Genomic DNA, 22,601 nt, shown 5'->3' on the forward strand with positions numbered 1-22,601 from the left:
CCCTTCTGGGAATCAGGTAGAATTATTCGGGGAGCATATAGTCTTCAGGTTCCACATCCCAGTTTGAACCTGTGGCAGTAACTAACTATTCTATAGCCATATCCTCTTCAACCCAGAAATCTCTGCTCCCTTGGGATGACAAATCCATTGTTGTGTGACTTTATAACCATCAAAAGGCTTAGAGTAAGTTTGGAGATAATTAATCAAAAATCTTACTATTTAAGGTTTAGATCTTAAATATTTAATGCTTTGTCTAGAAAATGTCCTTGTATGTTTATTATTTAAAATGTTATGCTTACGGTGAAACCCCGTCTCTACTAAAAATACAAAAAATGAGCCAGGCGTGGTGACGGGCACCTGTAGTCCCAGCTACTCAGGAGGCTAAAGCAGAATGGCGTCAACCCGGGAGGCGGAGCTTGCAGTGAGCCGAGATCGCGCCACTGCACTTCAACCTGAGTGACGGAGCGAGATTCCGTCTCAAAAAAATAAAAAATAAAATAAAATAAAATAAAATAAAATAAAATAAAATAAAATAAAATAAAATAAAATGTTATGCTTAAGAAAATATAGCAGCGGGGCGCAGTGGCTCATTCCTATCATCCCAGCACTTTGGGGAGCCTAGGCAGGCAGATGGCTTGAGCTCAGAAGGTCGAGACCAGCCTGGGCAACATGGCGAAACCCCGTCTCTAGAAAAAATACAAAAATTAAACGGGTGTAGTGGCATGTGCCTGTAGTCCCAGCTACTGGTGGGGGGTGAGGTGCTGAGGCAGGAGGATTGCTTGAGTCGGGAAGGCGGAAGTTGCAGTGAGCTCTGATCCTGCCACTGTGCTCCAGCTCGGCAACACAGAAAAACCATCTCAAAAAAAAAAAAAAAAAAAAAAAAAGGAGGCATCTTTTTTGGAAAGTTTAACTGTAAAAGGAAAGACAGGAATAGGAAAAGAAGTTCAGAATTTCCTTCTCTGCCAGTTCTTTTCTTCTTCTGTCGTTTTTTTTTTTTTTGAGACAAGGTCTTGCTATGTTGCCTAGGCTGGTCTCAAATACCTGAGCTCAAGTGATCCTCCTGCCTCAGGAGATGAGATTAAAGGTACTGAGATTAAAGGTGCTCACCACTGCATCCAGCTCTCTCCTTAGGATAATCCTGAACTTTAAGGTTCCTAACTTTAAACTCAACTCAATTCTTTCCTCACCATGAATCTCTTTCTCTATTTGTATTTTGTATCTCAGGGAATGTTATGATTCCACATCCGTTTGATAACTAAGACCTGTCGATTCTACTTCTGTAATTCATCCCTTCCCACTCCACCTCTCTTAACATACCAGTAGCTTCCTAACTGGTCTCTGCCTCCTTTCTTACTTCAATGCACATGGGAAACTGCAGGCTACTTATCCAGTCTCATCCCCCCTCCTCTCCCCTTGCAGCATACCTGCAGTGTCTTCACTGCCGCACCCTCACTCATGTCTCCTTGTTGTCCCACATTCTTCTGCTCTTTCCTCCATTCCCATTTCTTCCATTCTATCTCTCAAAACTCAGCTTAGATGTCACCTTCATTAGGAAATGTCCCAAATGTATTTTAGGGCTGATAGATCTTTTCGATTTTGGTCATTGTACGGCAGTTTAGTATTTAGATTGTATTATAAATGTTAGTTCGCTTATTTCTCCACTAGCCTGTCCTTCGGGGCCTCTTTTGTATTCATTTCTGTATCCTTATTATTGGACAATACCTGGCATGTAGTGGGCGTTCCAATGATACACATTGAGAGCAAATGCTGTGTTCTTAATAAAGCCTTGTTCGAGAATCCCATATAGACTCTTCTTAATACACAGCCCTTTCTTAGCCCGGTACAGCTCTGAGCAATTTCTTTTTCCTTCTTTGCTTCAGTATTTCAGCCTACTTTTTGCTCCCTTGTTTATCTCTTGGAAATCCTCTCCCCTAAAGTCAACTTTCAGACTAAGTCACAGATTCCTCAGTTTCCTACTTTCTTGCTTCTTTGTGCTGGTTATCTATTGCTGCATAACAACTTAGGAGTGTAACATAAAAATAAACATTTACTATTATAGAGAATTTTTGTGAGTCAAGAAGTTAAAAGTAGCTTAAGTGCATGTTTCTGGGCCAGCCATGGTGGCTTACACCTGTAATCCCAGTACTTTGGGAGGCCAAGGCAGGTTTATCATTTGAGTCCAAGAATTCGAGACCAACATGAGCAACATGGAGAAACCCCAACTCTAGACAAAATACAAAAAATTATCTGGGTGTGGTGGTATGCATCTGTAGTCCCAGCTACTCAGGAGGCTGCTGGGAGGGTGGCTTGAGCCTAGAGGTTGTAGTGACCAAGATTGTACCACTGCACTCAAGCCTGGGCAACACAGCAAGACCTTGTCTCAAAAAAGAAAAAGAACAAGTGGGTGGTCTGGCTCAGGGTCTCTTATAAGGTTACAGTCAAGATATTAGCTGGGGCTGTAGTCATTTAAGGCTTGTTGGGACTGGAGGGTACCATTTCAAGACAACTGACTCAAAGGAATGGTGAATTGGTACAGGTTGTTGTCAAAAGACCTCAGTTCCTTGCTGTGTGGACTTCTTAGGGTTACTTAAGTATCCTCACAACATGGCAGCTGGATTCTTCAAGAGCAAATGACCCAAGAGAGGGAACGATAGAGGCCACAATCTCTTTTATGACCTAACCTTGAAGTTCAACTCTATCATTTTCTCAACATCCTATTGGTTGCACAGGTCAGCCCTATTCAACATGGGACAGTGCTACTTGAAGATGTCAATGTTGGGAGAAAGAATTATTGGGGGCCATCTTGAAGGCCACCATACCCCCTTTGAAGATTAGCATACAATTACTTATTCTTTGATAGGTTTAATGGATACCAGAAGGAAATGAGGGTTAACAATGGTTGAGCACTCATTACACTTTAGACACTTCACATACATTATTTAAGTTTTAAAAATAAAAGTACAGCACCATCTGTTAACCTCAGAAGTAGAATTTAAATTCATGATTATATGGCCCCAAAGCCTATGCTTTCAATTTTAACCTTTTTTATTATGAATATAATATACATAGAGAAATTGTAGAAAACAAATAGGCCGAGTGCAGTAGCTCAAGCCTGTAATCCCAGCACTCTAAGAGGCTGAAGCGGGTGGATCGCCTGAGGTCAGTTCAAGACCAGCCTGGCCAACATGGTGAAACCTTGTCTCCACTAAAAGTACAAAACTCAGCTAGGCATGGTGGCAAGCACCTGTGGTCCCAGCTACTCGGGAGGCTGAGGCAGGAGAATTGCTTGAACCCAGGAGGCGGAGGTTGCAGTGAACTGAGATCATGCCACTGCACTCCAGCCTGGGTGACAGAGTAAGACCTTGTCTCAAAAAAAAAAAAAAAAGAAAAGAAAAAAAAGAAAACATAAATATTCAGGCTGAGAAATTATTGTAAGGTGAACATCCCTATAACCACCATCTGAGCCAAAAAAAAGAAAAAAAAAAATTTCAGGCTGGACACGGTGGCTCATGCCTGTAATTCCAGCACTTTGGGAGGCTGAGGCAGGTGGATCACCTGAGGTCAGGAGTTTGAGACCAGCCTGGCCAACATGGTGAAACCCCATCTCTACTAAAAATACAAAAATTAGCCAGGCATGGTGGCGTGTGCCTGTAGTCCCAGCTACTTGGGAGGCTGAGGCAGGAGAATCTCCTGAACCCAGGACAACCCAGAACCCAGGAGACCGGAGAATCGCCTGAACCCAGGAGAGGTTGTAGTTAGCTGAGATCACGCCACGGCACTCCAGCCTGGGTGACGAAGCGAGACGCCATCTCAAAATAAATAAATAAATAAATAAATAAATAAATAAATAAATAAATAAAATATTTCAGCATTCCAGAAGCCTTGCACATGACTCTTTCCAGTCCCTACCCTATACCTCCCAACTACAGTAAGCACTATCCTGACTTGTATGGCAACCACATTCTTGCTTTCCATTACAGACTTACTACTTCAATATACATGCCTAAATATTACAATTTGTTTTTTCTTATATTTCAGTCATAAAAATGATACGTATTATTTGACATAATGTAAAAGAATTTACATCATGTACTTACATAAGGTAATTTATTTCAACATCATTATAATTGCTTCATATTAATTATTGTACAGTATTGCATTGTATGAATATACCACAATTAACTTATCCATTCTGCTGTTAATTGATATTTCGGTGGTTTCCAGGTTGTGACTATTACAAATAATGCTGCTATGTGTATTTGTTTTTCTATAGAGCATATACTTAGAAGTGAATTTGGGGCTGGGTGTGGTGGCTCACGCCTATAATCCCAGCAGTTTGGGAGACCTAAGTGGGAGGATCCCTTGAGTCCAGGAGGTTGAGGCTACAATGAGCCATTAGAGCACCACTGCACTGCACTCCAGCCTGGGTGACAGACTGCGATCCCATCAAAAAAAAAAAAAAAGAAAAAAAAAAAACCCACAAGAAAAAGGAAGTGAATTTTTGACTCAAAGATTATAAAGAATATATGGTTCTCTAACTTAATTAGATAAGTCTAAACTATTTGTTAAAGTGGTTGTATCCAATTTTTTTCTTCTAGTATTAAAGAGTTCCAATTATTCCATATGCTTGCCAAAACCTAGTATTGCTATTCTCCCTGATTTAGGCATTATGCTGGGGTATAAAAACATATCATTGCAGTTTTAATATGCAATATCTTGATTACTAATGTTTGATCACCTTTTCATATATGTATTTAAATTATGTCTGTGTGTGTGTATATATATATATATGTAATGTTACATACACACACATATGTACCATTTGAATTGAATTTTCTCTTTGGTGAAGTGTCTTTTTCACATTTTTTTCTTTTCTTTTTTTTTGAGACAGGGTCTCACCCTGTCACGAAGGTTGGAGTGCAGTGGCTCGATCTCAGCTCACTGCAGCCTCTGCCTCCCAGGTTCAAGCAATTCTCCTGACTCAGCCTCCCAATTAGCTGGGACTAGAGGCACACGCCACCACGCCCAGCTGATTTTTGTATTTTTTAAATAGAGACGGGGTTTTGCCATGTTGGTCAGGTTGGTCTCAAACTCCTGGCCTTAAGCAGTCCACTGGCCTTGGGATCCCAAAGTGCTGGGATTACAGGCATGAGCCACCACGCCCGACCTTGATCATTTTTATTCTGCTGGGTTTTTTTTCTTTTTAATGTGTTCTTTGTATATGGTGGTTATGAACCTACTGTTATCTGTGTTTTAAATACCTCCCCCTTTTGTAGTTTGCCTTCTACTCTCTCAGTGGTACCTTTTAATGAGTAGAAATTATTAATTTGTGTAGTTATTTATATCAATCTTTTTATTTGTAGTTGGTGCTTTTTGTGTCCTTATAAATAAATATTTTCCTAATCCAAGGTCCTGATAATATTCTCCAAATACTATCTTTGAGGAGAAACAAATCTGAGTACTGATTTCCTCCTCCCTCTGGTAACTTAGCTCAGTATAAAAGCAAGCTGACAGCAGAAACTGAACTCCAAAAGATCCTCCTTTGCAAAAAAGACTACTTCCTGGTCCAGGAACCTCCACTATTACACAGTACACTGACTGCTGTCCCCACTTACCCTAGAATAATGTAGAGCATTAAGGTGGTGATGTCCTTGCCAACTGGATTCCTTTCCATGGTTTACCGTGCGTACCCTTTTTACTTCTTACCTTGTATGTTTTTCCACTTACAGTTCCCATTTTATATTTACACACTGAACACCAGTGGTATTATTGTTTTGCTTCATATTCATGTCTACAATCCACATGGAATTTTTTTTTTCTTCGTATTTGGTGTAAAGTAGTAATCCCAATGTAATCTGTTGAAAACATTGTCCTCACATTACTACTTGATAATGCCACTTTTGTCAAAAAGCAGGTGCATGGATCTGTTTCGGGTCCCTCTATTCTGTTCCATTGGTCTAGTTGTCATCTCTTTACTAACACCACATTTTAAAATAATGCTTGATGTACCATAGAACAAATGCTGATATCATTTTCCTTCCTCAAAACTTTTTGCTTATTCTTGGTCGTTTGCATTCCATGTAAAATTTGGAAGTTTCTCAAATTCCACTCCAAAAACTGGTTAGTATTTTGATTGAGACTGAATTGATAAGTATATCAATTAAGGATGAGCTGACATCTTTATAATATTGAGTTTCAAAATTCATAAACCCAATACCTCTCCATTTTTTTTTGTATTGCAAAAATTTATTAAAATTGGAGACACTGTTTTAATCTTCTTGTGCCATGAGACTCCATCAGGCTGTCTATAAAGACCATTGGGAGGCTGACGATCACTTGAGCCCAAAAGTCTGAGGCTGTAGTAAGCCTCAAAGGGCCACTGCACGCCAGCTTGGGTGAGGCAAGAACCTGTCTCAAAAAACTCTCCATTCACTTCTTTAAAAATTTTCCCACCAGGCACGGTGGCTCACACCTGTAATCCCAGCACTTTGGGAGGCCAAGGTGGGGCACATCACCTGAGGTCAGGAGTTCCAGATCAGCCTGGCCAACATGGCAAAACCCCAACTCTATTAAAAATACAAAAATTAGCCAGGTATGGTGGCAGATGCCTGTAATCCCAACTACTTGAGAGGCTGAGGCAGGAAAAGCGCTTGAACCCGGGAGGTGGAGGGTGCAGTGAGCTGAGATTGCGCCACTGCACTCCAGCCTGGGTGACAGAGCGAGGCTCCTTCTCAAAAAAAAAAAAAAAAAAAAATTCCCAATAAAGTTTTGTGTTTTCCATGTAAAGTCTTCCACATATTATTAGATTTGTCCCTAGATAGGTGACATTTTTGAAATTATTGTAAATGTATTTTTTGTCTTGTAGAAATATATAACCAGTTTACATTTGATTGAATATTAAAAATTTGGCTGGGCATGGTGACTCATACCTGTAATCCCAGCACTTTGGGAGGCTGAGACGGGCAGATCACCTGAGGTCAGGAGTTCAAGACCAGCGTGGCCAACATGGTGAAACTCCATCTCTACTAAAATATACAAAATTAGCTGGGTGTGGTGGCAGGCACCTGTAATCCCAGCTACTCAGGAGGCTGAGGCAGGAGAATCACTTGAACCCAGGAGGCAGGGGTTGCAGTGAGCCAAGATCGCGTCACTGCACTCCAGCCTGGGTGACAGAGCGAGACTCCATCTCAAAATAAATAAATAAATAAATAAATTAAATTTGCACTTACTTATTCTACTTATGAGGTAAAGGAAAAAATTTTAAATAGTGAATTTAAACAAATTTTTTATTTCGTTGGCTGGGTACAGTCACTTACACCTATAATCCCAGTGCTTTGGGAGGCTGAGGTAGAAGGATTACTGAAGCCCAGGAGCTTGAGACCATCCTAGGCAACATAGCAAGATCCTGTCTCTACAAGAAAAATTAAAATTAAAAAAAATTAGCTGGGCATGGTGGTGTAAGTCTGTAGTCACAGCTACTCCCAGTACTTCGGGGGGATGAGGCAGGCAGATCGCTTGAGCCCAGGAGTTTGAAGTTACAGTGAGTTATGATCATCCTTGTAAATAGCCATCATGCTTTAGCTTGGACAACCCAGTGAGACTCTGTCTCTTAAAAAAAAAATTCATCTTATTCATGGCTGATACATGGTAATGCAATTTATTGCTGTACACTGATATTGTGTTCAGAAGTGAAGCAAAACTCTCTCATGAATTCTAATAATTCCTTTTGTAATAATATCATCTATAGATAATGACTTGATTATTGTTTTCAATCTTATATATTTTACTTTCATTGCCTTATTGTCCTGGCTAGGCTCTTCTATTGTACTGTAGGATAGTATACAGGTGTGTGCCACCATGCCCAGCTAATTTTTGTATTTTTAGTAGAGACAGGGTTTTCCCATGTTGGCCAGGCTGGTCTTGAACTCCGGGACTCAAGTGATCCACCCACCTTGGCCTCCCAAAGTGTCCCAACTGCACTTGGCCAAATGCAATTTTTCTAGGAATTTTAAATTTCATCTAAATTTTCAAATATGTGGCCTGAAGTTGGATTCCTAATACCTCTTATTTTTAATGTCTGCATGATGTGTAAAATTTCTTATTCTTAGTATGAATTATTTGTGTCTTCTCTCTTTTTTTCTTTAAATGCCAATCTTTTAAATTTGATAAGTTTATCAGAGTGCCAGTTTTAAATTTGATAAGTTTATCAGAGTGCCAGTTTTTGGCTTTGTGGATCACTCTATTGTATTTTTATTTTATATTTCATCTATTTCTACTCTTATCTTTATCCCCTTCCTTCTACTTCTTTTATTTTGCCATTCTTTTCCTAACTTCATGAGATATATGCTTGGCTTATTTTTAATCTTTCTTCTTTCCCAATAAATGCATTTAATTCTATAAATTTCCCTCCAATCACTTCTTTAGCTGTTTTCCATAGGTTGTGAAATGTTGTATCTTCATCATTATTGTGATTTCTTCTTGACCCTTGGTTTATTTCAAAGTGTATTTATTAATTTCCAAACGTATGGTGATTTTCCAATTATCTTTTTGCCTTTACTTGCAGTTAAATTGTAATGTGGTCAGAGAACATATTCCGTAACTTCAGTCCTCTGAAATTATATTGAGGCTTGTTCTATGAGTAGTATAACATCAAATTTCTAACTGCTCAGGAATGCTTTTAAAAATACATATTCTGGCCGGGAGCGGTGGCTCAAGCCTGTAATCTCAGCACTTTGGGAGGCCGAGACGGGCGGATCACGAGGTCAGGAGATCGAGATCATCCTGGCTAACATGGTGAAACCCCGTCTCCACTAAAAAATACAAAAAAACTAGCCGGGCGAGGTGGCGGGCGCCTGTAGTCCCAGCTACTCGGGAGGCTGAGGCAGGAGAATGGCGTAAACCCGGGAGGCGGAGCTTGCAGTGAGCTGAGATCCGGCCACTGCACTCCAGTCCGGGCGACAGAGCAAGACTCCGTCTCAAAAAAAAAAAATATATATATATATATATATATATATATATATTATTCTACATTTGTTTGTCTACTATGTCAAATTTGTGAACTGCGTTGTTCAAATCTTTTTTTTTTTTTTTGTTGAGACAGAGTCTCCCTGTGTCTCCCAGACTGGAGTGCAGTGGCCGGATCTCAGCTCACTGCAAGCTCCGCCTCCCGGGTTCACGCCATTCTCCTGCCTCAGCCTCCCGAGTAGCTGGGACTACAGGCGCCCGCCACCTCGCCCGGCTAGTTTTTGTATTTTTTAGTAGAGACGGGGTTTCACCGTGTTAGCCAGGATGGTCTCGATCTCCTGACTTTGTGATCCGCCCGTCTCGGCCTCCCAAAGTGCTGGGATTACAGGCTTGAGCCACCGCGCCCGGCCTCAAATATTTTATCTACTTACTGATCTTCTGCCTGCTTGTTAAATTAGTTACTGTGAGAAGTGTATTAAAAATCTCCCACAAAAAAAAAAAAAAATTCCTACAAAAATTGCAGATTTATCAGTTTCCTTTGTAGAACTGTCAAATGTTACATACTTTAAGGCTTTGTTATTAGGTGCATAGAAACATACAATTGCTCCATCTTCCCCGGGATTTGCTCCTCAATATTAAGTAAGTCTTCTATCTTTTTAGTGGGTCCCCCACCCCAAATGCTACATAGGGTGAGTATTCCTAACCCAAAAATCTGAAATGCTTCAAAATTCAAAACTTTTATTTTTCTATAAATTATTGGAGTATAGGTGGTATGTGGTCACATGAGTAAGCTCTTTAGTGGTGATTTGTGAGATTTTGGTACACCCATCACTGAGCAGTATACACTGCACCATATTTGTAGTCTTTTATCCCTTGCACCCCTCCCACCCTTCCCCCCAAGTTCCCAAAGTCCACTGTATTATTCTTATGCCTTTGCATCCTCATAGCTTAGCTTCCACGTATCAGTGAGAACATACGATGTTTGGTTTTCCATTCCAGAGTTAATTCACTTAAAATAATAGTTTCCAATCTCATCCAGGTTGCTGCAAATGCTGTTAATTCTTTCCTTTTTATGGCTGAGTAGTATTCCATCCTATAAATATACTGCAGTTTCTTTATTCACTCATTGATGGGCATTTGGGTTGGTTCCACGATTTTGCAATCGTGAATTGTGCTGTTACAAATATGCATGTGCAAGTATCTTTTTCGTATAATGACTTTTTTTCCTGAGTAGATACCCAGTAGTGGGAATGCTGGATCAAATGGTAGTTCTACTTTTAACTCTTTAAGGAATCTTCACACTGTTTTCCAAAGTGGTTGTAATAGTTTACATTTCCACCAGCAGTGTAAAAGTGTTCCCTGTTGGCCGGGCGCGGTGGCTCACGCCTGTAATCCCAGCACTTTGGGAGGTCGAGGCAGGCGGATCACACGTTCAGGAGTTCAAGACCAGCCTGGCCAATATGGTGAAACCCCCGTCTCTACTAAAAATACAAAAATTAGCTGGATGTGGTGGCAGGCGCCTGTAGTCCCAGCTACTTGGGAGGCTGAGGCAGGAGAATCGCCTGAACCCGGGAGGCAGAGGTTGCAGTGAGCCAAGATCGTGCCACTACACTCCAGTCTGGGCGACACAGCGAGACTGTGTCTCAAAAAAAAAAAAGTGTTCCCTGTTCACTGCATCCACACCATCTATGTTTTTCGATTTTCTGATTATGGCCATTCTTGCAGGCGTAAGGTGGTATTGCATTGATGTTTTGATTTGCATTTCCCTGATCATTAGTGATGTTGAGCATGTTTTCATATGTTTGTTGGCCATTTGTACATCTTCTTTTAAAAACTGTCTATTCATATCCTTAGCCCACTTTTTGAAGGAATTGTTTGTTTTCTTCTTACTGATTTGTTTGAGTTCATTGTAGATTCTGGATATTAGTCCTTTGTCAGATGTATAGATTGTGAAGATTTTCTTCCACTCTGTGGGTTGTCTGTTTACTCTGACTGTTCCTTTTGCTGTGTAAAAGCTTTTTAGTTTAATTAAGTCTCAATTATTTATCTTTGTCTTTATTGCATTTGCTTTTCGGTCCTTGGTCATGAAATCCTTGCCCAAAGCAACTTTCAAAACTTTTTGAGCACCAACATGATATTCAAAGGAAATGCTCATTGGCGCATCTTGGATTTCAAGTTTTTGGATTAAGGATGCTCAACTGGTAAGTATAATGCAAATACAGTTGATGCTTGAACAACATGGGTTTGAACTGCAGGAGTCCACTTATACACAGATTTTCTTCTGCCTCTGCCACTCTTAAGATAGTAAGACCAACCTGCTCTTATTCCTCCTTCCCTTCAGTATGAAGATGATGAGGACAAAGACCTCTTTGAATATCCACTTCCACCTAATGAATAGTAAATATATTTTCTCTTCCTTCTGATTTTCCTAATAACATTTTCTTTTCTCTAACTTACTTTATTGTAAGAATATAGTATACGATACATATAATATACAAAATACACGTTAATTGACTTATGTTATTGGTAAGGCTTCTGGTCAACAGTAGGCTGTTAGTAGTTGCATTTTGGGGGAGTCAAAAATTATACATGGACTCAAGGGCTTGGTGCCCCTAACCCTGAGCTGTTCAAGGGCCAATTATATTCTAAGATCTGGAAAAAAAAATCCAAAATCCAAAACATTTCTGGTCCCAAGCATTTCTGATAAGGGATACTCAACCTGTACCAGCTTTGTCTTGGCTAGTGTTTACAAAGTGCATCTTTTCCAAACTTTTGCTTTAAAAAAAAAAAATATATATATATATATATACACACACACACACACACGTTTACTTTTGAAAAGATATATGTGTTTACTTTTGAAAATATATATATATGTTTACTTTTGAAAATATATTCACTGTTGAAAAGTAAATATATATAAAGATATATATATAAAGACATATACATATAGATATATAGATATATATAGATATATATAAAGATACATAGAAAGATATATATATACACAAAGACATATATATATATAATGAGATGGAGTCTCGCTCTGTCACCCAGGCTGGAGTGCAGTGGCGCAATCTCCACTCATTGCAACCTCCAACTCCTGGGTTCCAGCGATTCTCCTGCCTCAGGCTCAGGAGTTGCTGGGACTACAAGTGCGTGCCACCACACCCAGCTAATTTTTTGTATTTTTAGTAGAGATGGGGTTTAACCTTCTTAGCCAGGATGGTCTCGATCACCTGACCTTGTGATCCACCTGCCTCGGCCTCCTAAAGTGCTGGGATTACAGGCGTGAGCCATTGCGCCTGGCTCATTTGTGTATATTTCTTAAATGTGTTCTTCTAACTAGTTAAAAACTTCTGGACTAACAATTACCTTTTACCTGGAATAGTTAACCCATTAATCTTTAATGTAATTGCTTTTATGTTTGTTTTTAAATGTTTATCTTATAGCATAAGATAATTATCCTACTGGTTCTATGTCCCCTCTTCTATCTTGTTCTCTGGAGGATTTTCTTTACCTTAGTTAGTTTGAAAGTTACAGTCTTTTAATATTTGACTAGTGACTACCCTAGAAATTAGAACATGCATGTCTGACCTTTCTGTGATCATTTTCTTCTTTCTCAAGATACCATTTAGTACTTCCTTTAATGCAGATCTACCCGTTGTTAATTCCCTCAGTTATTATTTGCTATTAGGTATTATTTTATTTAAGTACAGATAAGATATCAACCTGCTATTTTCTGATTTCCTTTTTTGCTGTTGAAAAGTAAATATTCGCCGGGCGCAGTGGTTCACGCCGGTAACCCCAGAACTTTGGGAGGCCCAGGTGGGCGGATCACAAGGCCAGGAGTTTGGGACCAGTCTGGCCAACATGGCAAAACCCCGTCTCTACTAAAAATAAAAAATTAGCTGGGCATGGTGGCAGGCGCCTGTAATCCCAGCTACTCAGGAGGCTGAGGCAGGAAAATCGCCTGAACCCAGAAGGTGGAGGTTGCAGTGAGCTGAGATGGTACCACTGCACTCCAGTCTGGGTGACACAGTGAGACTCCATCTTAAAAAAAAAAAAAAAAAAGAAAGAAAGAAAAGAAAAGAAAAGTAAACATTCGACCAGGCACGGTGGTTCATGCCTGTAATCCCAGTACTTTGAAAGGCTGAGGCGAGGAGATAACGAGATCACGAGATCAAGAGATAGAGACCATCCTGGCCAATATGGTGAAACCCTGTCTCTACTAAAAATACAAAAATATAGCTAGGTGTGGTGGCATACACCTGTAGTCCTCGCTACTCCGGAGGCTGAGGCAGGAGAATCGCTTGAACCCGGGAGGAGGAGGTTGCAGTGAGCCGAGATCGCGCCGCTGCACTCCAGCCTGGGTGATAGAGCAAGACTCCATCTCAAAAAAAAAAAAAAAAAGAAAAAAAGAAAAGTAAACATTTATCTTATATTTGCTCCTATGAAGGCAATGCCTCCTTTAAGATTTTATCTTTGATCTTCTGTAGTTTCACTATGATGTGTCATATATGATTTTAAAATGTATCCTACTTGGGCTTCGTGGAACTTCTTGAATCTATGGATCAATAGGTTTCTTAAATTTTAGAAAATTATCATCTATGATCTCTTCAGAGATTGGTTTGACCCCATTCTCTTTTCTTTCTGAAATTTCAACTACAATTATTTTGGATTTCTCTCTGAATTCTGTCTGTCCCTCACTCTCTGTGCTGGATATTTCCAATTTCTCCCTTCTCCAATCCTCTACTCTGCGTCTTAAGGGCAGATATTTATTTATTTATTTATTTATTTATTTATTTATTTATTTATTTATTTATTTAGATGCAGTCTCACTCTGTTGCCCAGGCTGGAGTGCAGTGGTGCAATCTCAACTCACTGCAACCTCTGCCACCTGGTTCAAGCGATTCTCCTGTCTCAGCCTCCCCAGTAGCTGGAATTACAGGCACGTGCCACCACACTTGGCTACTTTTTGTATTTTTAGTAGAGACAGGGTTTCACCATGTTGGCCAGGCTGGTCTCGAACTTCTGACATCAGGTGATCCTCCCGCCTCGGCCACCCAAAGTGCTGGGATTACAGGCGTGAGCCACCGTGCCTGGCCTAGACATGGTAACTTTAAAAATATTTGTAAAAGCAATTTGTGAACATAGGTAATGTGTTGTATCTCCCTTCAAGGATAATTTACATTTGCTTCTGCTAGGTAGCAGTGGCATTAATATGACACTGTTACGTCTTAGAACATGACTTCATGACATTAACATGACATCAAGATGGCTGCAGTCTATGCAAGGCTTTCCTTACTCTAAGTTCATGTTTTCTTCTAGAGAGCAGTCCTTTAGTGTTTCAAAAGTAACTTTGGGGCCAGGCGCGGTGGCTCACGCCTGTAATCCCAGCACTTTGGGGGGCCGAGGCAGGCAGAGTACTCGAGGTCAGGAGTTCGAGACCAGGGAGGTCAGGAGTATGAGACCAGCCTGGCCAACATGGTGAAACCTCATCTCTACAAAAATACAAAAATTTAGCTGGGTGTGGTGGCTCATGCCTGTAATCCCAGCTGCTCAGGAGGCTGAGGCAGGAGACTCACTTGAAGCTGGGAGGTGGAGGTTGCAGTGAGCTGAGATTAGGCCACGACACTCCAGCCTGAGTGAGAGCAAGGCTCCATCTCAAAAAACAAACAAACAAAAATACCCCAAAAAACAACAACAAACAAACAAAGTTTGGGATGGCAAATCAGGCCCCCTTCCTTTGGCAGACTCTGGGCTCCACCTTTTGTCCCTTAAATCAAAAGTGGTGCTCAAATCTCACCTGCCTTTCAGCATTAGCAAGTAACTTCTTTTACTCCAAATGGTGGTCTCCTCTCTCTAGATTTCAGCCTTCTCTCAAATTTTGGCCCAGCAATTTCTCATTATCTTGTTATTTCTTTTATGGTTTTGATGTTTTAAAAAGTTTCAAAATGTTTTGTCAGACATCTTCCTTATCTTCAGAGAGACATCTATATGATTTATCTCCCCATCACTATTTAATATAAGCTATGCACTTTTCATTAAGACAAGTACACAGTAATATAACTATTGCCAATAGGAAATAGCTGAGTCCAATGAAGATGTTTCAAGGTAGGAAAAGTTTAAAAGCCTATTTGGGCTAGGTGTGATGGCTCACGCCTGTAATCCCAGTACTTCGGGAGGCTGAGGCAGGAGGAGAGCTTAAGCCCAGGAATTTGAGGCCAGCCTGGGCAACATAGTGAGACCCTGTCTCTACCAAAAAAAAAAAAAAAAAAAAAAAAGAAGAGAAAAGAAAAAAGAAAAATTAGCTGAGTGTGCTGGCATGCTACTTGAGAGGCTGAGGGGAAAGGATTGCTTAAGCCCAGGAGTTCGAGACCAGACTGGGCAACAATGTGGTGAAACCCTATCTCTACAAAAAATACAAAAATTAGCCAGGTGGGGTGGCAGGGGCCTGTAGTCTAGCTATTCAGGAGGCTGAGGTGGGAGGATCACTTGAGCCTGGGAGGTTGAGGCTGCGGTGAGCCATGATTACACCACTGCCCTCCAATCTGGGTGACACAGTGAGACCCTGTCTCAAAAAAATAAAAACAAAAACAAAAACAAGAGACAGTGTAGCTGTAAGTCCCTAGGTAAATCTCTTACAATCTTGAGGACTGGGTCAGAACATTTTTTTTTCTTTTTTCTTTCTTTTTTTTTTTTTTGAGATGGAGTCTAGCTCTGTTGCCCAGGCTGGAGTGCAATGGCATGATCTCAGCTCACTGCAACCTCCACTTCCTGGGTTCAAGCGATTCTTCTGCTTCAGCCTCCCAAGTAGCTGGGATTACAGGTGCGTGCCACCACGCCCGGCTAATTTTTTGTATTTTTAGTAGAGATGGGGTTTCACCGTGTTGGCCAGGCTGGTCTTAAACTCCTGACCTCTAGTGATCCACCCACCTCAGCCTCCCAAAGTGCAGCGATTACAGGCTTGAGCCACAGCACTCAGCTTTTTTTTTTTTTTTTTTTTTTTTTTGCTTTTTTTTTGAGACAGGGTTGCCAGCCTCTGTTGCCCAGGCTGGAGTGCAGTGACTGGATCTCACTGCAACACCTGCCTCCCGGGTTCAAGTGATTCTCCTGCCTCAGTCTCCCGAGTAGCTGGGATTACAGGTGCCTACCACCACACCCGACTAATTTTTGTATTTTTTGTAGAGAATGGGTTTTTTCTCTTGACCAGTTTGGTTTTGAACTCCTGACCTCAAGTGATGGGCCAGGAGATTTCTAAGGAACCGTTGCATTCTAAACTTCTATTACTGTGAAACCAATATTGTAGCAGAGACAGAGCTGGATCTGGAATCAGGAGGCTGGGATTTGAGCGCAGCTCTGCCACATACCAGCTGTGTGAACATGGGCAAGTCATTTAATCTCTCTAAGCCTCACGGAGATTTACCTCACAGAGTTGGGAAGGATTAAGGGGGTTACTGTATGTCAAAGTGCCTTATAAACTGTAAAGAACTACCCTAATGTCAGGTATTCTTTTATAACGTCCAGTCTTCTTCTTTTTGAGCCAATCAGAAAAAGTAACCTAAAGTGAGTCAGATCTCAGGAATTTAAGTTGTAAAACCAGGAAACACATTATAGTTAATTGTGCATCATACTCACCTTATGGAATTTATAGAATCGTTTTATTCTATCAGTGCTTACACTTTGATAATGAATAATACAAAGTAAAATTACAAATAGGTACTCACTTCTACAGGCCGATCCTCCATAAGAAGATGGTCACTGTTCTCGGAATCCCAAATTTTGAGGGGCAAAATAGTGAACACAGTATATGATAACGGCAACAAGTACTTATAAACTAGTTTTCTCATTCATTGAACAATTTCGTGTGGAGCCATCACGTCTATCGGGGAGGATAGCAAACCTGAGGTCAACACGAAAGAAGTGTTCCTGTTTTCAAGCGAGCAGGGGCAGCCCTAGAATAAACTAAGCTGCCATCAGCAGGGCGATGATGTTTTCTCCTGAAACAGCCAATGAGGCATGTGTCAAAAGCCAGGCCTTCCTATTCTTTGCACTAACAGTCCCAGAATTGCTTTGAGGTCTTTTGAATGGAACTCGGGGAACCTAGTTCGTCGGTGCACACCGGCGATAATTTTTCGATTATTCAGCAGAACTGACAAAGTATTTCCCTGAGAGGTTCAGCGCGCGCACGCGCCTTCTCGGTTTGTGTTGAGTAACGCGCGCACCGTCATTCAGTGCCTACACATCCTTGTTGCTGAAGGCTCAGGAGTTGCAAGAAAATAGCTAACGAAGCGACGAGGGAACGGCGGCGCGGCAGACGTTGCTGCGAGAGGACGTGCCTGACCTCCCAGTACACACAAGGGAACGCACCGCCCAAGTGTCCGCGGCCCGCACGACCGTACGCGCCGCTGCCGGTCCCTGAGCCAATGCGCACGCGCGGCCGTCATCCGGGTGCTGGCTGCTGCTGCAGGTTGCGCTAGGGTGGCGGACCGGGGGAGGGGCCAGCGGCTCATTGTGCGCAGCGCTGTGCGGCGCCGGCGGCCGCCGAGGCCTGGGTGGAAGTTGGCGCTGCTGCCGCCGCCCTGCAGCCCACTCGCTGCCTCGGCAGCGCGCTGCTCTTCTAAGATGGCTGCCGCTACCGGTGCGGTGGCAGCCTCGGCCGCCTCGGGTCAGGCGGAAGGTAAAAAGATCACCGATCTGCGGGTCATCGATCTGAAGTACGAGCTGAAGCGGCGGAACTTAGACATCACCGGAGTCAAGACCGTGCTTATCTCCCGACTCAAGCAGGTGAGGCCCGGCGAGGACTGGGAAGGACCGGGGAGGAGAGCTTAGGCCGCGCCTCGGCGCCCCGCTTCCGCCGCAGCCTCCGGCCGCCCGCAGCAGCTGGGACCTGCGGGGCAGCATGGTAGGGAGGCCCGGGGCGGCTCCCGCGAGCGTGGAGGACGGGGACCCTTACGCGGTGCCCCTGCCCCCGCGCCCCGGGCCGGGCTGGGCCTGCGAGGGACCGGCCACAGCAGCCCAGCGTGCCTCCGCCTCCCCGGGACGTCCCCGCCAGCCTGCGAGGGTTGCGGCCGGCCGGCGCGGCCTCCCAAGGGCGATCGTGGAGACCGGGGAGGCGCTCGGTCTCCAGCCTTTAGCCATGGTGAGCGTGTGCATTTCTTGGCCTCAGAGGGAATGGTTAGTTTGGTGACTTCTGCGAAGTTACCGTTTAATTGTGCCCAACCGTTTCTTCCCCATCTTGAGGGGGAATTGGTAGTGGGAGTTGATGGGTGGGTGACAGAGAGAGTTTTTGTTTTCCACTAGGCTTTTAGTTTTTGCATCAGCGCAATAATTACTTTTTCATTCCTGATTAGCTTTCTGGTTTGAGTGAGCGTTGGAATTGTAGTAGAGTAGCAGTAAGTTTGCATTACAGAAACTAGGAAAACTCTGTTTAGTTATTTACTTTAGTAGCTAGCAACTTTTCTGCAATATAACATATTTAGATTTTTGACCAGTATGATGTGATATTTAATTATCTTGACATGGTAGAATTTAAAACTCCTTGCGATTTTGATACCTAATAATTTTTTTCCCCCTGAAAGTTTCTCTCACTCTTTCGTGTAGTTTAATTGCTCATTTTTGAAGTCGGTTTATGAAATAACTGGCAATTCTAATGGCTTGAGGTTTGCTAAATTTTTTTTTCATTTCGTTTTTATAAAATAAGTTTAGATAGATTGTGTAGCATATTAACTTCTCTTTCTAATGTAGGCTATTGAAGAGGAAGGAGGCGATCCAGATAATATTGAATTAACTGTTTCAACTGATACTCCAAACAAGAAACCAACTAAAGGCAAAGGTTGTTACGAGTTATGAACATATTTTAAAATATATTTTGGTTATATAACTTGCCTCTGCTCTTGTGCCACTTGCCCTGTTTATATAGTGCTACTCTTTGCTATTTCCCTCTGGCACTCTGCCTTCTTGGGTCAAGGAAGAAAAGTTACTGTTGCCAGACTTTGGGTGACTTGTAGCCCTTTAGATTCGGCTGAAGCTGATTAGAAAGTGAGAACAGTTCTTTATTGCTTCCGAAAAAAATTACAAAGTCAAGTTGTGTGATGATGCTTCATAGTGTGAAGACCTGAATGAAATACAGTTTAACACATGTCTACCTTGCCCCACAATTGGCAGAGTATTGATGGAATTCCTACCAAATCTTTCACCTTGCCTCCTTGCTGTTTTCTTTAGTATATTAAAATTCTATAACCTTTATGTTTAGTACTTTGTTTGACTTGGTGAACTTAATTTGCATTTATGCCATTATACCTCCTAATTTTTAGTGAAATTCAAAAAGACCTCACCAATCATACTAACAAGGTAGAGGGAAAAATCCATGATTAATTAGCTTTAAAAAGGTTTAAATTATAGGGATGTTAAAGATTCTTCTTTTGTAACTTTTAAGCTAGAGCAGAATATATTTATTTCCAGGATATAATGATTTAGTGACTAGCTAAAAGTGGTTTTAAATGAACATTTTGCAGTATGAATGGAACTTAGGTATTTTTTAAGGCTTCTTGGTGAGCGAAACCTTTACTTGAATAACTGCAAATTTCTCCCTCCTATAAGGACAGTGGCAGAGGGTGGACATGATATATCTGTATTCTGGTCCTTACCTACAATTTTCATGCAGAGTTTGTCATGGACAGCTGCTGCATTTTTTGTAATCTAATTTTCTTTACTGCTTTAAGTGATCCAAATGTTACTCCCAACGACTGAATGATTGCAACTAAAATAAAATGGATTAATCTTGAAAAGAAGGGAATATTAAATTTTGATCTTAAGCACACCTGGGTATCAGAGATGAGGACGAGTCACTATTTTGAGTCTTCCTAGGTTAGGAAAGTCCCCTGTTTGTGCCAAAGGAAATTGAAAAGGGCTAAGAAGCATTCCCTGGGAGAGATGAAGATGTAGTTTAGGGAAGTAAAAAAGTGATCTTCAAGGTAGCTTTTCAGGTAACTCTGACTCAGTGTATCACTTTGAGAGATACATTTTCCTGTGTTTACAGAAGCTTGTCCTGAGAAGACTGCTAACAAACCAGAGGCTATTTCAAAATGGAAAATGATAAAAGTTCAGAAATAAGTATATCAGGAATTAACCATGTGTCTTGTAGTGGTTTTGATTCATATCTTTTACCGAGCATGCTGTGCTTTGTCATAGTCCCAGGTTGTTTGAGTTGACTATTATTTTAGCATTGAAAATAAACATGATTTATTCTGTTCTCATCTACTTTTAATTTCTGTGTATATCCCTTTTTCAGTTTTTTTTTTCCTCAGTTTTGTTTTTTTTCGGGGGGGGATGGAGTTTCGCTCTTGTTGCCCAGGCTGGAGTGCAATGGCGTGATCTTGGCTCACCGCAACCTCCGCCTGCCAGGTTCAAGCGATTCTCCTGCCTCGGCCTCCATAGTAGCTGGGATTACAGGCAAGTGCCACCACACCCGGCTAATTTTGTATTTTTAGTAGAGACAGGGTTTCTCCATGTTGGTTAGGCTGGTCTCGAACTCCCGACCTCAGGTGATCTGCCTGCCTTGGCCTCCCAAAGTGCTGGGATTACAGGCATGAGCCACCGTGCCCGGCCCCTTTTTCAGTTTTGACTGGGAACATCATTTATCTCACCATTAGAAATAATTTCAGCAAGGCCGGGCGCGGTGGCTCAAGCCTGTAATCCCAGTACTTTGGGAGGCCGAGGCGGGTAAATCACGAAGTCAGGAGATCGAGACCATCCTGGCTAACATGGTGAAACCCCGTCTCTACTAAAAATACAAAAAACTAGCCGGGCGTGGTGGCGGGCGCCTGTAGTCCCAGCTACTCGGAGGCTGAGGCAGGAGAATGGCGTAAACCCGGGAGGCGGAGCTTGCAGTGAGCCGAGATCGCGCCACTGCACTCCAGCCTGGGTGACACAGGGAGACTCCGTCTCAAAAAAAAAAAAAAAAAAAAAAATAATTTCAGCAATATAAAATTTTAAGGATTTTTTCAATACATTTTATGACATATAGGTATATATCATATATATGATATATAGGTAAATATATAGGTATGTATATATAGGGGTGTATGTGTGTGTGTATATATATTTTTAATAGGGTATTGCTCTGTTGCCCAGGCTAGAGTGCAGTGGTGCCATCATAGCTCTTTGTAGCCTCAAACTCTTGGGCTTAAGTGATCCCTCCCACCTTAGCCTCCCTGGTAGCTGGGACTACAGGCAAGTGCCACCACAACATTTTAAATAAGTAAACATTATTTATTTTTATCAGTATGTTTGTTAATTTTTTTCTTTGTATGGGTTATATTTGAACTTTATTCCATAACTCTGATGTTAAGCGGTCCTAAGGTATTCAGTTAGAAGTTGTAACATTTGGGGGCCGGGCGCAGTGGCTCACACCTGTAATCCCAGCACTTTGAAGGCCAAGGCAGGTGGAGCACCTGTGGTCGGGAGTTCAAGAGCAGCCTGGCCAGCATGGTGAAACCCCGTCTCTACTAAAAATATAAAAAATATATATATGTGTATATATCTGGGCGTGGTGGCACGCGCCTGTAGTCCCAGCTGCTCGGGAGGCTGAGACAGGAGAATCGCTTGAACCCAGGAGGCGGAGATTACATTGAGCCGAGGTCACAGCGCTGCACTCCAGCGTGAGCGATAGAGCAGGAATGCATCTCAAAAAAAAAAAAAAAAAAAGTTGTAACGTTTAATCATTTGTCTATAGCAGGCCTCCTTGTAAGAGATGCATGACAAAAAGCTCTTGTCTCCTTGAATTCCGGCCATCATTGTTATGAAAATCCTGTGAATTACAAAGAATATAATGTAAATCTCCACCTCCCAACGTAGTTTGAATTAATTTACAATAAAGATGCTTATTGATTCAATTATTTTATTTTTATTATTTTTAGTATGAGAGATTTTGAACCCAGTTTACTTGTTAAAGAATGCTCGTGTCAAATTCCAAGCGCTACTGATCATCTTTAGAGCCAGTTTTGCTTAAATGCGTCATACCAACTCAGTTCTAGCCTTTGAGATGTTTTCTCTGCCAGTTTACACAGTGATAAGATTATTTTAGGCCAGGCGCAGTGGCTCATGCCTGTAATCCCAAAAGGCCAAGGCGGGAGGATCGTTTGAGGCCAGGAGTTCAAGACCAGCCTGAGCAACATAGTGAGATCCTATCTCTATTTTAAAAAAGAATTAAGATGTTTAAGTAATAACTTTTAGAAACCAAATTTATATAGGGAAACTTATTAAAATATCAATAATGAACAGATTTTAAAACCAAGGATATATTAAATATTGTTTTAATGTGATGTCAGTTTTCCTTTTTTTTTTTTTTGAAATGGAGTTTCGCTCTTGTCGCCCAGGCTGGAGTGCAATGATGCAATCTCGGCTCCCTGCAACCTCTGCCTCCTGGGTTCAAGCGATTCTCCTGCCTCAGCCTCCCGAGTAGCTGGGATTACAGGCATGCGCCATCACGCCCAGCTAATTTTGTATTTTTAGTAGAGAGGGGTTTCTCCATGTTGGTCAGGCTGGTCTCGAACTCCCGACCTCAAGTAATCCTCTCACCTCGGCCTCCCAAAGTAAGCCACCGTGCTTGGCTGATGTCAGTTTTTCAGTCA

General features: G+C 41.8%; 1 protein-coding gene across 11 annotated transcripts in view; it reads left to right on the forward strand.

The window, feature by feature from the left end:
- The first annotated feature begins 17,477 nt into the window (after positions 1 to 17,477).
- LOC105489575 (SAFB like transcription modulator) overlaps positions 17,478 to 22,601 on the forward strand; it is an 82,478-nt gene continuing 77,354 nt past the window's right edge. For 4 of the 11 annotated variants that reach the window (XM_071066774.1, XM_011754499.2, XM_011754508.2 and 1 more), the window contains exons 1-2: positions 17,511 to 17,754; positions 18,715 to 18,802. In XM_071066774.1, the coding sequence (XP_070922875.1) occupies positions 17,593 to 17,754; positions 18,715 to 18,802 (250 nt within the window). In that variant the 5' untranslated portion in view covers positions 17,511 to 17,592. Of the gene's footprint in view, positions 17,755 to 18,714; positions 18,803 to 22,601 lie in introns of all 11 variants that reach the window. The other 7 variants (XM_071066775.1, XM_071066779.1, XM_071066776.1 and 4 more) reach the window with 3 other exon arrangements.

This window comes from Macaca nemestrina, chromosome 7 (assembly GCF_043159975.1).
Source record: "Macaca nemestrina isolate mMacNem1 chromosome 7, mMacNem.hap1, whole genome shotgun sequence".
In the NCBI taxonomy this organism is placed as follows: domain Eukaryota; kingdom Metazoa; phylum Chordata; class Mammalia; order Primates; family Cercopithecidae; genus Macaca; species Macaca nemestrina.